Here is a 15,037-nt window from a genome sequence, read left to right as displayed (position 1 = left end):
AATCTGAAGCCTTGGTCTTCCTCCTAAAGGCTCACCCAGGTTGCTGGGATCCTGCTGACTCACGCAGGACCTCACAGGAGGGAAGGGCTGCTCAGCAAACATGGCTGTTTGGGGACTAACCCTTCTCTGGCTGGGGACTAGAGGACTCCCTACCAGGAGGTGCAAAGGGCACCGGCAGGGAGTGCTGGAAATCTTCACTCCTCTTAGCTGTGGTCTATCTTCTCCATTTCCGGGAGTGTTGATAGAATGAGAGGGGGGCTGGAATCTGATGCAGCAGCGCTCAGAAATGGCACCTTCCAGTCCCAGTTGAGTGTGTTCCTATGACCCTGAGAAGAGTGGAAGCAACCTGCCAAATGTCTGCCCAGAGCCCCAGGAAGGGGAGGGACCTTCCCTGGATCTGATTCCCCCAGTACCAACAGGCTGTGTGACCTGGACAGCTGATGCCCTCTCTGGGCCTCATCTCCTGCTTGGGAAATGGGGGTGCTCTCTCCTGGCCCTGGGAGTTCAGGGGGCTGCGTGGGCTTCAGTCCTCCTTGCCCACCAGCTTCTCTAGAAAGCCCTGGCCGTGGGAGGCCCCAGGCCCGGTCCTCAGTGTGCTCTGTCTACCTGCCACGTGACCTCACACTCCCTGCCGGTGACATCCCAGACACAGGTACGCATGTGACTGTTCACACCACACATGCTCCCACGTCCTATAGCCAGGCAGAAGGGAGTGGGGGCCATCACGAAGGGTCTGGGCCCCCTAAATGTTGGGGTGCTGGTCAAGTGGAGGCCACCACAGGCAGCCAGCCTGGATGGCTCATAGGTTCTGGGATCCTGCCTCGTGGGACAGCAGATGGCAGGACGGAAGTTTACATCACACGCTGAACCCTGAACCGGAGACCAGAACTACCTTTATGGATTTGACAGAGAGCCCTCTTCAGTTCCAGTATCTGCCCAACCTTGGCAGGGTTGGGGAGGGAGTCTCCATTCCCAGACCTGTCTAATCAGAGGCTGCAGAGGGACTTGCTATGAAAAGGGACTGGACAAGCCATGGGGGTCTGTTCAGAGAAAGCCTCAGATGTGAGAGATCCAAGATGGCGGACTAGAGGAAGGCTGCGTTCCTTGTGGCTCCATAACTCGGGTTTCAAACCCGATATTTATTTCTTGGTGAGGCAGTTTTTGCTGCTTATCAATCCCCTGCTGTTTACCCCATTTGTCTACTGAGATCACCTGCAGTCTGCCAGCGTATTGACTACTTTTTTGAGTGCAGATTGCTCACTGGCACCTACCACCTGCCATTTGCCTGCCTCTTGCCTGTCCATCACCTGCCTTTCACCTATCCATCACCCCCTGCCTGAGGTTCACCTGCTGATTGTCCAACAGCAGCCAGAAGACTGACTGTAGACCGCCAGTGGAGCACCAGCTGCCTGCTGTTGCCTGGAAGATCACTGTCACAGTACCTTCAGGTTTGGTTACATGTGGCTGCTGCCATTTTGAGAAAACAGCCAGGACCTGTAGGACCCCTGGCCAGACTGACTTAGACCCATCTCTAGAACCTCTCAGCCTGACCAACCACTCCCTGCCTCTGGGGCCCTCAGACCAACTGCATCCCACCTCCAGGGTCCCCCAACCAGACCAACCACACCCCACCTCCAGGACCTCCAACCAACCGCACCACACCCCCCACCTGCAGCTCCCCATTTGCCACATTTGGAAGCCAGAGCAGCCATCTTGCATAATCCTGGAAGCTGTATCTCCCATCTTTAGGTGGGGCAAGTCTCATCCTGAGATGCCTGCTGGAGACTGGAAGCTCATTGTCAGGTACCTCTCATGCATCAGGCTACTGAACACTGGGAGGTTTGACTACTATATGACTGTTAAAGTGTAGGGTTTTTTTTTTTTTTCTCCTTATTGAAACATTTTAAGTTTTTTATCTCTTTACTTTTCTTGCTCTTTCCCTTTTGTTTACCTGTTCCCTCAGTCTCTTTCTCCCTTTTCTCATGCTAACAACCAACTTCTTTTGATTACACTCTCACTCTTTCTACAATCTAGAACTTCTATATATTCTTTTCTTATCCCATTAACAGCTACATCCTACACCCCTCCCCATCCTCTTTGTCCTCCATTAGAAACTGCAGACCTTATTGCAAATCTATTTGTTCTACTGTAGATAATAATTAAACTCATTCTGTTTATTATGACAATATTGTTAATGTTCTCATAGGGGCTATTTGATTTAGGATTGCATATTGTCTGAACTGGGCACTGCTAATATTGATCTCCCCCTTAGAGAAAAGCTATTGAAAACCTATAGGGTCACTATAAGCCTATGGGGGGAAACTTCAATACCCCAGATCTGCACTGCTAGAGGGGAAGATACATGAACAACATGAAAAAACGAGGGAAAAAAAAATGATCCAAACAAACCTAGATTCTATATTAATAGAATCCAGTGACAGTATGGTAGAAGAAATGTCAGAAAAGGACTTCAGAATATACATAATTAAAATGATTTGTGAAGCAAAGGATGAGATAAGAGAGCACATGCAGGCAATGAATGATCACACCAATATGCAGTTGAAAGAGCAACTGCAGGAAGCAAAAGATCATTTCAACAAAGAGATAGAGATTCTAAAAAAACACCCAAATGGAAATCCTTGAAATGAAGGAAACAATAAACCAAATAGAAAGCCCCAGGTGTGGGAGCCTCACACCTTGGGCTGGACCCTGGCCTTTCAGGGCCCACTGGCATGTGGGTAGCAGCTGGCAGCCCGGAATGGAGGGTTGGTGGGTGCTGGAGGTGGGCGGGCTCAGAGAAGGGTACAGCTCTGGGAATCCAGGGCCCATCTGATCAGCTGCTGGCTCCAGTTGCTATAGGGTGGGTAGCGGATTTCATTGAGTAGCTCCAGGCCCGGGGGGGAGAGCAGACAGGCACGGTGGTTGGAGAAGGTGTCGAAGGAGAACTTCCCGTGGTACCTGCCCATCCCGCTGTTGCCTGCAGGGGCAGAGGAGGTGGGATGTAAGGCCGGGCTTCCCCTCCAGCCCAGGAGCTGCGCTATCCCGGCCTTAAGCCCACAGCTGGCAGGGAACTCGGAGAGAGCCAGGCCACCCGCAGGTACCATTGGACAGATGGGGACACTGAGGCCTTAGAGGTCCAGGGCCCGGATGGAGGCTGAGCAGGGATGAGAGCAAAGCTTCAGCAGGTGGGGACCTGGATGGCCAGAAGGTGTTGCGAGCCAGGCCTGGCTTGATCAGGGCCTCAGGGTTGCAGGCGGATCAGATTTGCCTGCAGGCAGACCCCTCTCCTCCAGAGGCAGAGGAAGAGGGACCAGGGGCTGGGGCCGTCAGTGACCCAGGGGAGAGCCGAGGCTCGAGGAGGCTGGAGGCAGGGAGGCTCCAGAGCCAGGGCCGCCGTGTGCCCCCTCAGCGTGGCCTGCGCTGCCGTGGCCCCGGCCACCCTCAGGAAGGTCCAGGCAGTGCTGGGTGCAGCTGGCCAGGCCTGCTGCTGCTCATTCTGGTGCTCAGAGTGGCGGGACCTGGACTTACCTCCTCTGGCTCTACCCTTTCGCTGGAAGTGGGCTCAGAGGGGAAGTGGCCGCCCCAGGTCACACGGCCTGTCGGGCTTTCGGGCCTGGAGGCCAGGGCCTTGCAGCTGAGATGGCAGCTGAGGGCAGGGACTGGCCTAGGGGCTGGCCTGGGGCTGCGGGAGGGCGAAGGGACACGGAGCCCCATGGCCGTGCCTGTGGACAGACGGCAGACGCCACGTTGTGCTGTTGGGGAAGGCGAGCCGTGACACAGGGGACAGGTGCCACAGTTGGGTTTTAAAACCGTGGAAACGCTGCCGTGGGCCCGCCCGGAGGCTTCCCCGGCAGCCGGGAGGGGAGCTGCGGTGGGGCAGACCTCCATGCGGCTCCGCGCTGAGGGTGGGCTCAGGCAGTTCGTGGCAAGAAAGAAGTCAGGTGACACTGTGCCACCCTCAGGCACGGCAAGAGGGCGGGGCGCGGGCACCTACCCACTCCTCCGAAGGGCAGGCTGGCCAGGGTCATGTGCATGAAGCCGTCATTCCCGCAGAAGCCCCCGCTGCTGGTCTGGGCCAGCACCCGTTGGACCACCTGGGAGGGAGCAGAGGCGTGCGAGGCGGAACTGGCTGCTCCGGCCTTGTCCCAAAGGGTCTGAGCCGCCACCTCTGCTGCGGGTGGGCACGGCGGGACAGGCGGGGCCTGTGCTGCTCGCAGCCCTCAGACCGCTGTGTGTGTCCCGAGTGCGTGCGGCCTGGGCAGTGTGCTGGGACACTCTCCAGCCCAAGGGGGAGGCAGGAGGCGTGTCACCGGGGACGTGCACAGTGTCATGGCAGTGGAGTGCCGCGTAGTCAGGGAGGCATCCCGGGAGGGTGTGGTGCGCCTGCTCAGTCTCAGGGAGGGGCCGTGTGGAGGGAGCACGGGGACAGAGGACCCGACGCTGCGGTTCCCGTGTCTGGAAACCCGAGGGTGGCCTGGCTGACTTAGTGAAGGGCCGTCCTTTTCAGCCTGGGTTCGTCCGAAGAAGGACAGGGGACGGCTCTGGATTGTCACGGTGTGGCAGCTTGGCTGTACGGAGCGCCAGTCCACGAGGCCCTCGTGACCAGCCTTAACAGCAAACAGCCAGGTGGAGGGGGACCAGAGCTGGTGGTCAGGGAGGGCAAGGGCCAGATGACCGCCTGCCCAAAACCCGGGTCCAGTTTCCTAAAGGTCAAGGGATCCTGATCAACAGGGTCCTTGGAGGAATGGCTGGCTGGGCAGTTGGGTCAGGGAAGGGGCAAGATGACCAACGGCTGGCCGTGTCACAGGGACCTCCAAGCCTGTGACACATTCTGTAGCCCACAGAATCAAAGAAATACACAGTCCCTTCTCCTAAATAAAGGATTCAAGAAACGAATACCACATGCAGCTGCTGTAACAGCACCGTGCCGAGTGCTCCTCACCAGACCCGGAGCCTGGCTCCCGTTCACGCTGCGCCCCCCAGGCCCAGCCTGGTGTTTGGCCTGCCGGCCAGGGAAGGCCCCACCCACCCCAGCACAGCCCTTGCTTCTGTGACATTCTCTCCAAAGCCCAGTCCCCCTGGGGAGTCCTGAGAAAAACCAGACAGGCTGAGGGTGGGGACGGTCAAGCTGACGGGCGCTGAGCTGAGAGGCTCAGTGAATGCACGTCAGCTCCCGGAGCGGGGAGGACACGCATGGAGAGACTGGTGCGGTTCCAGGAAGGCCAGAGCGCCCCTGTCGAGGCGAACCCTGCGGTTTCCTCGTTCTCGCCCACCACAGGCCCCGTAGGCTGGGCAACCGGGTGTGGGGCGCCTGGGAACTCTACTGTCTTTGAAACCCTTCTGTAAATCCAGTTATTTCCAAATAAAAAGTGCACTTAAAACCGTTGTTCAGACAGAAGAATCTCATGGGGCTGGGTGAGGGGTGTGGGCGGTGGTGGAGACTGTTGGTGTGTCAGGCTGGGAACACCACGCCTGTGCCCGGGGGCTCTCGGGCTGCGCCCTGGGCCTGAGCAGGGGACCAAGGCACATTCTGGGAACTGCACCTCTTGTCATCTCCACACCCCAGGTGGCCCCTGCATGTAGCGTGTGCCTCCTGGGCTAGGCACAGTGGCCACCGGCCCAGATGTATGGAGAAGACTGACCCAGAGGGACACTGGGCCCTGGAGAAGACCCCAGGGAGCTACTCCTGGGAAGGACAGGAACAGAGCCATGAGGTCGCCAGCCTTGAAGTCCCGTGGGCTGTCCCACAGGGACTGTGTCCCTTGTGCTGCTACCGCACCCTCGTCCCGCGGCCCCACCTGGGTGCTGTTGGAGAAGGCGTAGAGGGCCAGGGGCTTCTCCCGACGGTTGATGAAGTCGATGGCGTCATCCAGGCTCCTCACGCTCACCAGGGGCAGGATGGGCCCGAAGATCTCCTCCTGCATCACTGGCTCCGTCTCCTGCACGTCCACCAGCACAGTGGGCGCTGGCAGGCACGGGGACGGTCAGCCCAGGGCCGCAGCAGGGACACCCCTGGGCAGGGGGACTCAGCAGGGCCGGGACCCAGGCTCCAGGCCAGGGAGGCCCAGGGCCTGACCTGCCAGCACCCTGGGCTCTGGGGATCTGAGGCTCTGGGCTCCTGGCCTCGCGGGCCAGCAGACAGCAGGACGGGAGCTCACACCAACTCTGGACCCAGAACCGGGTCGAGCTCAGCGGACCCGGAGTCTGGAATGGTGGTGACGGGCTCAGAGCCACGGCGACGGGGGCCCTCGTGTTCTGGCGCCGGGCGCTGGGCTGTGGAGTGGGCCTGGCCCCTCCAGCGAGGAGGCTGAGCCCGGGGGGCTGCGGCAGGGGAGGGGGCTCACCGATGTAGCGCTCGCTCTCGTCGCTCTGGCCGCCGATGGCCACGCGGCCACAGCCCAGCAGTCCCTGCAGCCGCTTGAAATGCTTCTGGTTGATGATGCGGCCCAGGTTGGGGGAGCGCTGGGGGTCGTCGCCATAGAAACGGGCGATGGCGTTCTGCAGGGCGGGCAGCAGGCGCTCCCGCGTCTCGGGGCTGCACAGCACGTAATCCGGGGCCACGCAGGTCTGGCCGGCGTTGAAGTACCGGAACCAGGCGACCCGGTTGGCCACGGTCTGGGGGTCACAGTCGTCGTCCACGTAGCAGGGGTTCTTGCCCCCCAGCTCCAGGGTGACCGGCGTCAGGTGCTTGGCAGCGGCGGCCATGACAATCTTGCCCACGCCGGGGCTCCCTGGAGGACATGGTCAGGACCAACCTCCTCGTCTGGCTTTGGCCGGAGGGACTGGAGCCCCTGACTCTTGTTCCCTCTCTTTCCACTGAGACTCTCCACAGCCCACGTCCGGGCCTCCCGCCTCCATCTGTCTCCAGCCCGGCCACCCGGGATCCAATCTCCACAGTTCCCTGGAGACCCAGCCGCTGTCCTGGCAGAGTGCCTTGCGGACACCCACCCAGCTCTGGGTTCCCTCCCTGCCCCTGGCTCCGGCCTCTTCCCTCCTCACCCTGCCTCCTTTCCTCTCTGCCTCCTCCCTGCAGGGACCCTGGCCAGGCGGCCCTCACCCGTGAACAGGATGTAGTCGAACCTGTGCTCCAGCAGCTGCCTGGTCTCCTCGGGCCCGCCCAGCACCACGGCGAAGCAGCTCTGCCGGGTGGGACAGGCAGGTCAGGGGTGGCCTGGGGGACAGGGACCTCCCAGAAGGCGAGGGCAGGTCTGGGGCCTGGAGGGGCAGGTCCTCCTCACCTGATCCAGGTACTGGGGCAGCACCTCGGCCAGCACTTTCTCTGTGCCCTTGCTTATTTCCGATGGCTTCAGGATCACGCAGTTCCCTGCAGAGGCAGACGGGCAGCCTAGGCAAGGCCAGTGTCCCCACCACCGCCAGGGCCTATACCCACAGGCCACCACGGCCACGGAACTCTGGAGGCCCTGTTGGGGAGGGCAAGGAGCCCGGGAGGCCCCGCTAACCTGCCGCGATGGCCCCCACCAGGGGCACGAGCGTGAGGTTCAGGGGGTAGTTCCAGGGGGCGATGATGAGCGCCAGGCCGAAGGGCTCCTTGCGGATGAAGGCCGAGTCCAGCTTCGTGAGCTGGGGAGCAGGAGGAGCAGTGAGCGCCCCCAGGCCCCCCAGGCCCCCAGACCCTCACCCGCACGCCTGGTGCTGTGTGCGGAGTCTCCAGTGGGAACCTGGCCTCCCGGCCCCCGAGGAAGGCGCCTGCACCAGAGCCGTCCCCTGCCTGTCGGTCTGCAGGGCTCACCAAGTTTGTGGCCACCGGCTCGTCCTTCATCCAGGTGTGCAGGCTCCTGAGGGCCAGGTCCACCTCGTTCTGGCACAGGATGAACTCCGCCATGTCTGCCTCGAAGGCCGACTGTGGTGGAGGAGGAGAGGAGTGGTCAGGCCCTGGCCTGCAGGTGGGTCTCCATGGCAGCCCAGCGGCCCCAGGGCTGCCCACGGACTGGGGCCAGGCTCAGGAGCCAGTTGCCTGGGTGCCTGTCCCTCTCAGCCTCCTCCTGGCCTTGTCACCTTGGCCACGTGTCTTAGCCCCTAGTGTCTCTGTTTCCCCATTTGTAATAAATTTGGGGACGTAGCCAGTCACCTTGGTAGTAAAGACTCTAACAGGGGACAGTGATGCTGCGCAGGATGTGACCCCTGACCTGGGAAGGAATTGGCAGCCCCAGCCTGGATTCCCCACCCAGTCACCTTGTGCAGGTCCTGGGCCAGCGTGTCCAGCAGCAGCTGCCTGTTGTCCCTCAGGAAGCGGCTCAGGCCCTCCAGCTGCGCCACCCGGAACTCCACCGGCCGCGTCCGCCCCGAGGCGAAGGCCTCCCGCAGTTGCCGCAGCGTGTCCTCAAAGGGGTCCATCCTGCTGGACAGGGTGGTGAGAATCGGGCATCCTCCAGCTGCCCCAGGGCCTGGGCAGCCACTCACAGGGGACAGAACCCTTTCCACAGGGAGCCAGTGCTGCAGGATGGCGCTGGAACCCTGGCTGTGCCCAGATGTGCTGAAGGTGTCAGGTCTGGTTGTGTCCACGGTCCTCGGTGATGAGTGTGTGTCTGCGTGAGGCGTGAGCTGTCCTCAGCCTGCAGCAGCGCGTCTCAGGGTCCCACCGGGTGCCCGGAGGCCAGGGGCCCCCTCAGCACCTCCCTCCTGGGGCCTCTGCAGGTCACCGGCCTCATCAGCGGGTGGGGAGCACCCTCGGTGGACAGGGTCTGCCATGGAGACTGCTCCTCGGAGCAGTAGGAAAGCTGAGCGGCCAGGACGGCTCCCCGCACTGCAGGGAGTTGGGCCCGATGCGGGGACTCCAGCTGGAGACCCGCTCTCCCTCCCAGGGCAGCCTGGGGTCTTTTCTGGTGTGGTGGCCTCCTCTTAGCTGCCGTCCCTCCCAGGAAGGCCTGAGGAGGTGCAGCATACAGTAGGTGCTCAGTGAAGACTTGTCCACTGAGTAGGCTCAGCTCTGGAGCTGGGGACCCGGCCTGTTCCTTCATGCCTTCCGCACAGCCAGGCCTGGGGAGCTCACCTAGACCCCTGCCCCTGAAGGGCCAGGCCGCTCCCTGCACAGCCTCCTGGAGGGTCTAGGCTGGGGGGCTCGGGCCGGCTCACAGCCGGCAGGCGGCGGGGTTGACCTGGAGTGTTCCCGGCCTGGGCTCCAGGGCCTGTCCCAGAACCCGGCCTGGAATGCCCTCGCTGGCCCTCATGGTCCCCCTGCCTGGGGTCCAGGGCTCCTGTCACCTCGGCTTCCTACACAGCTCCCTGAGCCTTGGTGGGGCGGGGCCTCCGGAGTCTGGGACGAGCGATGGCCGGGGGGTCCTGAAGTCGGTCCCAGAACCCTGGTCCAGTGTGGTCACACCTCTGCCATGGGGCAGAGGCCGGGAACCAGGACTCACTGGAGCAGGGTCTGGCTAACTGCTGACCGGACCTGAGTCATACAGGTGACCGCCAGACCCTCCTGGCGGGTTTGGAATATTAATGACATTGGGAAAAACAAGTCACGTATCATTTAACGAGATACTTTGAGATAATACCTGAGAAACGCATTATTAGGCAAATCTGGCTGTGCCAGCATCTGGGACAGCATGCCCAGGGCACACGGGGCTTTGCCCTAACCCTGCAGGACCCTCACATGCACAGTCTGGCATTGACGACAAGGTCAGCAATGCCATGGTGCTGAGCATCCTGTGCCATCGGCTCCTTCCACAGGTCGATCAGAGGTCTGTCAGCCAGCTCTCACCAGAGCCGAGGCAGAGGAGGGCCTCTCAGAAGTGGGTGTGCAAAGGCACTGGGGCCAGCATTGTGCAAAGGCCCGGTAGGGGTGGATTTCACGAAACATGATGTCCCTGGGTGTGGCAACAGCTTGATGGGACCTGTCTGGTAGGAAGCTGGCGGCTTGGGGGTGGTGAGCTCACCTTGGAACAGGGGCCGGAGGGAAGCAGAGCTGGCTCTGGAATGGGGTGCTTTGCAGCAGCATCTCAATTAAGCCTTGCAGCTTAACCCCATCCCGAGGATGAGGAAACCAAGGCTCCAAGAGGCCACCTAACACGCCCTCCTCACAGCTGACCCTGATCCATACGCCCCCTCCCTCTCCCCCCACCAGCACTGTGTGCCCACGTGTGCTGTGATCTCCATACCCTTCTGTGGCTTCCAGGTTTGCCACGATGACAATGGACCCCTAGAACCCACCACCAACAGGGAATGTGGCTCTCGAGATCTGAAACCAAAGGCTCAGCTCTGGCCTCACCACCCAAGAAGCCCCTGCCCACCCTGCCCACAGCACAGCACTGGCAGCTCCTGCCAGCCCCACCAGGCCTGGGAGCTCCTGCGGGAAGGACAGGGGTCTGTCCCCACCCCTGGGTTCTGGGTGCTTCCAGAAGCCGTCTGAGGCCCAGAGAGGGGCTGCAGTCAGGGCTGGACAGGACCACGCCCTCCCTGAGCCCCGTGTCAGGGCTGCCAACCTGGACGCTGGCCACACTCCTCTTCCCAGCTGCAGGCCCCCACCCGCCGTGCCACCCCGCCCTGCATACCCCAGCCAGGACGCTGAGCCTGGATCCTTGGCCGACATGCTGTCCCCAGATGCCCGACTCGGCTCCTATGGTCTCACCCGGCCTCTGCCTCCGCCGCTCCTCGTCACGCTCCGGAGCCTGGCGGGCGTGTGGCGGCCCCTGATCCCACGCCCAGGCCCGCTCCCTCCCACGGCCTGGTACAGCCTGCTGGGAACAGGTTGGGCCGCTGCTGCAGCTGCAGGACAGGCCGGGTCACCTAACAGGAGGAGAGCCCTCAGAGGGGCCGCCAGAGGTCTCCACCGCCACCCTCCCTCACCCCATGCTCAGCACGTCCAGGTCTGGTCCGCAGTGGTGGCCCTTCTTGTCCCCTCTCCTGGGACTGACGCGCAGACCCAGGTAGAGGAAGGGGTCTGAGGTGCAGAGGGGCCTGTGGGGGCCGGCGCCAGGGGAAGCGCAGTTCATTCTCCTATTTACTGTGTGACCCCAGGCAAGGGACTTAACCTCTCAGTAACAGTAACGTCATTGTCACCGTTCTTGAGAGACCCACCTGGGCAGAGAATAGGTGGTGGGCGGCTGCTCCTGACCCAGAGCCAGTGCTGCTCAGAGCTGGCTGGGGTCTTCACGCGTGTCTGGATCCTGGGAAGCAGGAGTCAGCTTAGTCCCCACCACTGTCCCCACCCCTCCCTGAGCCAGACACCAAGCGCACCCCCACCCACTCCGGGCAGCAGAAAGAGCAGAAAGAGACGTGGGCTGGGAGCGTGTCCGAGGCAAACCCTGGTGAGGACTGGAGCTGGCCCAGCGGAGCCACAGGCTACTACAAATCCTGGCCCAGGATCTTCCCTGAGTAGCTTCAGACATAAACGCCAATATGACTGCGAGAAGGAAACTCGGCTGGGGCAGAGGCACAGGATAGTGTCAGGGCTGCCGAGGCCCCACTAAGAGCAGCAGGTGGGTATGGCCTCCTGCCCCCAGACCCTGGAGCTGGTGGGTGCATGTCATGTGAATTCCATCTAAATAAAGCCACGTTTTAAAGAGAAATAACTTGGGCATAGTGGCGCACGCCTGAAATCCCAGCCACTCAGGAGGCTGAGGCAGGAGGATGGCAAGGTTGAGGCCAGCTTCAGTCATTTAGTGAGACCATCTCAAAATAAAAATTAAAAGGGCTGGGGTGTAGCTCAGGGTAGAGTACCCCTGGTTCAATCTCCAGTGCCAAAATTAATTTATTAATTAATTAGAGAAAGGAAACTCAATGAGCAAGAAACCCACACAGCCTGTAAGTATATTAAAATATGCTCGACCTCAACAGCCATGGAAACCATGAAATAAAACCATCCTGAGAGAACTTACCACGCCCTATGCATGAGTTTCCTCTGGCTGCTGCTGAAAAGAATCACTGCAGATAGGGGAAGCTAAAAACAGCAGAAATGTCTTCCGTCCTAACTCTGAAGGCAGAAGTCCACAGTCGAGGTGCGTGCAGGGCTGTGCCCCCCAAGACTCCCGTGGGGCGGGCTTCCTGCCTCGTCCAACTTCTGGTGGCTGCTGGCGGTCCTCAGCTTGTGGCCACAGCACTCCTGTGTCTGCTGCGTCTTCCCATGTCACCCTCTTCAGGGTGCGTCTGATCTCCTGCCTCCTCCGATCAGAAGGTCATGGCTGAATCTAGAGGCCCCAGAAAATGCAGGCGGCCTGCTCATCTCTGCATAAGCACACAGAAACAGGCGTGTTCTTTTCTTCTCTTTTTTGTAAGGGGTGGATCCCAGGGGCAATTTACGACTGAGTCACATCCTCAGCCCTTTTCATCTTTATTTTGAAACAGGGTCTTACTAAGTTGCATAGGGTGCCGCTACACTGCTGAGGCTGGCCTCAAACTTATGATCCTCCTGCCTCAGCCTCCGGAGTCACACCTGACTCGTGATTACAGACATGCACCCCACTGCAAAGACTTTTTCTAAACAAGGTCACGTTCACAGGCTGGCAGGGACCATTTCCACCACGCTGCTTGACAAGGTCTGAGCATGGGGAAGGGCTTGGCAAGACCCCCATTCCAGGAAGTTGCCGCTGTCATCTCTCCTAGGAATTGGGTGTTTTCTTGTAAGTATCATGCTTATAATTATGCAACTGCAAATCATATCCCTGGATCGTTGTGATGAGAATTTAACCTCAATGAGTCTGCGGAGCTTGGGGGAGGAAGGGGAATGCTTTAAAAACTGTACCAATATCACGCACAAGTCTGAAAGTACAGAGATTGAGGTGTTCTTCAGAAAACCACAGTTCAGGTATGCTGAGCACACCTGCCCCAGGTAATGCTTTACCATAAATAGCCTAAGAAACAGAACAGGAGACTTGTTGTCCCCACAGCACTAGGACCGCCCTACTTAGCTTACAAGATTGGGGGTCATTTGTGGTACCCACCTAGAGGGAAACAAGTGAATAAGTATAAGGACCCACCTCCCACAGAGCCACCTCTTCCCTATACAGGAGTGTGCAATGAAAATGGTGAATGAACAATTAATATTAATGGTAAATGAACAAATGTCCAATATTTGTCCTTCCTTCAAAAGCCTGGATGTCAAGGGCCACCCTGGAACTCTAGGACTAAAGAACAAAGAAACAACATATACAAACAACTAGAAAAATATTATCTTAAGATCAAATGCCCTCACTGCAGGTTAACTGGTTATGAGTCGTTCACGCTGGCTTAGGTCTCACGTGTGTATTACAATCAGTGGAGGATAAATCAATGACATAAAAAATAATAGGATAAAATTAGGTACTCACACTGATTGTTTGGCAGTAAATAACATAACATAGTCTTAACTGAGTTTGTTTAGGTAATAGAGTAGACCTTTAAGGTTAAATCAAAAACATAATAGTATGAGCTAAAGAGTAAGTGCATGTTTTGCTTAGCAGTTCAGTAAATTTAGCTTAAAAGAAAAGAGTCACTATGCTGACAATAGGTCTGACACCGAAGGGTGAACAAAGGCCAGCAGGATGAAAAGAGGGAAATGCCTTTCCCTGTAACTTGCTTACGTGAGTAACTTGCCGTGAACATAGGAAGTTGGCCTTAATGTACCGGCTCTGTGTTAGGTGCCTGCTGGAGAGTGAGGTAAATGACAAATCTGCTGGTGATTTCTCTATACCTTGTATCTTGTTTAATCCTGCTTTACTTAATCCTGTAAATAAAATAAATCTGAACTGCACTTGCTTCCAGTTGCTCCAGGGGTTTGGGCCGTTCCTCTGCTGACTCCACCCACGCTTCGGAACCGAGTTGCTGGGCTGGCTCCCGGTGACAGGCCCTAGGGATCCGGAGGTGGTCTCAGAGCCATTACCTATCACAGGGAGCAAAAGCCACTTATCTTGTCACCCTGGGGGAATATTAGACCTGACTCAAAAATTGTATTCAAATGTCAAGAGATGTTGCTAAGCACCTGCCAAGTGGCACTTGTCTGCTTCCCAGCGCCCAGGCCAGAGGGTGGCAGCACAGTACCCCCCACCCCCCAACCAACGCAGTGGGTACAGAGCGAGAGCACACTGAGGACGTGACGTCTGGGCAGAGCCGGAGCGTCGGAGTGGGCAGACGTTTGCAAGTGCCAGCAAGAGAGGCGGGTTCGGGCAGGTGGACGCAGGCAAAGGTCTTGGTCGGAGGGACTCCCAGGGTTGGGGCCGGGCGGGCAGCCGGGAGCACCCTGCTGGTGGGTGAAGAGTTAGCGTTCCTGCCCCGGCACAGGGATGCCACAGGGACAGGGGTGGGGGTTCCCAGGGGGTGGCACCCTCAGAGTCCCGGCTTGGGGGACCTTTGATGGGCTGTTGGGGGGCACCCTCAAGAGCCTACCGGCCACCCAGATGGGAGCCGAGCAGGGCTGGGCAAGCCATTGGCCTGGATGGGACTGGGCAGGGCCCTTCCTGGCAGAACGTCAAGGATTGTTCTGGATTGGAGGCTGAGGTTAGGGGCCAAGGACAGGGAGAGCGGGGGCTCTGCAGGTGTCTGAGGTGCATGGGGATGCCCCTTCCTGAGACACGGCTGTGCTGCGTGGCTGGGTCCCCGAGTCCCGTCTGGACGGGGTGTCACCAGGACAGCTGGACTGTGTCAGGGGCTCAGGGCCAGGGCCAGCTGGGGTGTGAATCCGGGGCCCTCACCCCACAGGCTCTAAACCCACAGGCCTGAAGGAGGTCACCTGCGTGCCGGGAAGGAGTTCGGAGGATCACAGCCCAGCGGCTGGGAGAGGGCATGGACAGCAACCAGGGCAGCCAGGGACACAGCGAGGGGACATCTCGCCGGCAAAGTGTTGCTGAGACGGACAGGTCTTCCAAGACAGGCCACGCCGGACCCAGTGGAGGGCAAGTGGACCCAGAACCGGGGCTGCCACTTGGACAGAGCAGGCCGGGGTCCTCAGCAGGCTCCCAGGTACAGCTGCCGGGAGCCAGACCCACCGGCAGCATCGGGACCCTGCGTGTGCCCAGCTGTCCCTTAATTCACAGGGTGTGAGCACACCCCCGGGCCAGTCACACCCCAGCCGTGACAACCAACAAGGCCCACAGACCTTGCAAAT

General features: G+C 59.4%; 1 protein-coding gene across 2 annotated transcripts; it reads right to left on the bottom strand.

The window, feature by feature from the left end:
* Window positions 1–2,562: 2,562 nt before the first annotated feature.
* Window positions 2,563–10,614, bottom strand: LOC124958645 (aldehyde dehydrogenase family 3 member B2-like). 2 transcript variants are annotated; one of them, XM_047516933.1, is made up of 10 exons: window positions 10,512–10,614; window positions 8,194–8,356; window positions 7,751–7,861; window positions 7,461–7,581; window positions 7,239–7,324; window positions 7,058–7,139; window positions 6,345–6,731; window positions 5,799–5,965; window positions 3,995–4,094; window positions 2,563–2,977 (listed from the first exon to the last, which is right to left on the bottom strand). In XM_047516933.1, exons 1-10 carry the CDS (start codon window positions 10,547–10,549, stop codon window positions 2,793–2,795), a joined length of 1,440 nt encoding a protein of 479 aa, XP_047372889.1. In that variant the 5' UTR covers window positions 10,550–10,614; the 3' UTR covers window positions 2,563–2,792. The 2 variants fall into 2 exon arrangements, 1 of the variants encoding a protein (XP_047372889.1); XR_007103926.1 differs by having other exon boundaries at window positions 2,928–2,977; window positions 3,995–4,518.
* Window positions 10,615–15,037: the final 4,423 nt, after the last annotated feature.

Source organism: Sciurus carolinensis, chromosome 11, assembly GCF_902686445.1.
Source record: "Sciurus carolinensis chromosome 11, mSciCar1.2, whole genome shotgun sequence".
In the NCBI taxonomy this organism is placed as follows: domain Eukaryota; kingdom Metazoa; phylum Chordata; class Mammalia; order Rodentia; family Sciuridae; genus Sciurus; species Sciurus carolinensis.
This window is presented reverse-complemented; position numbering and strand designations above follow the sequence as displayed.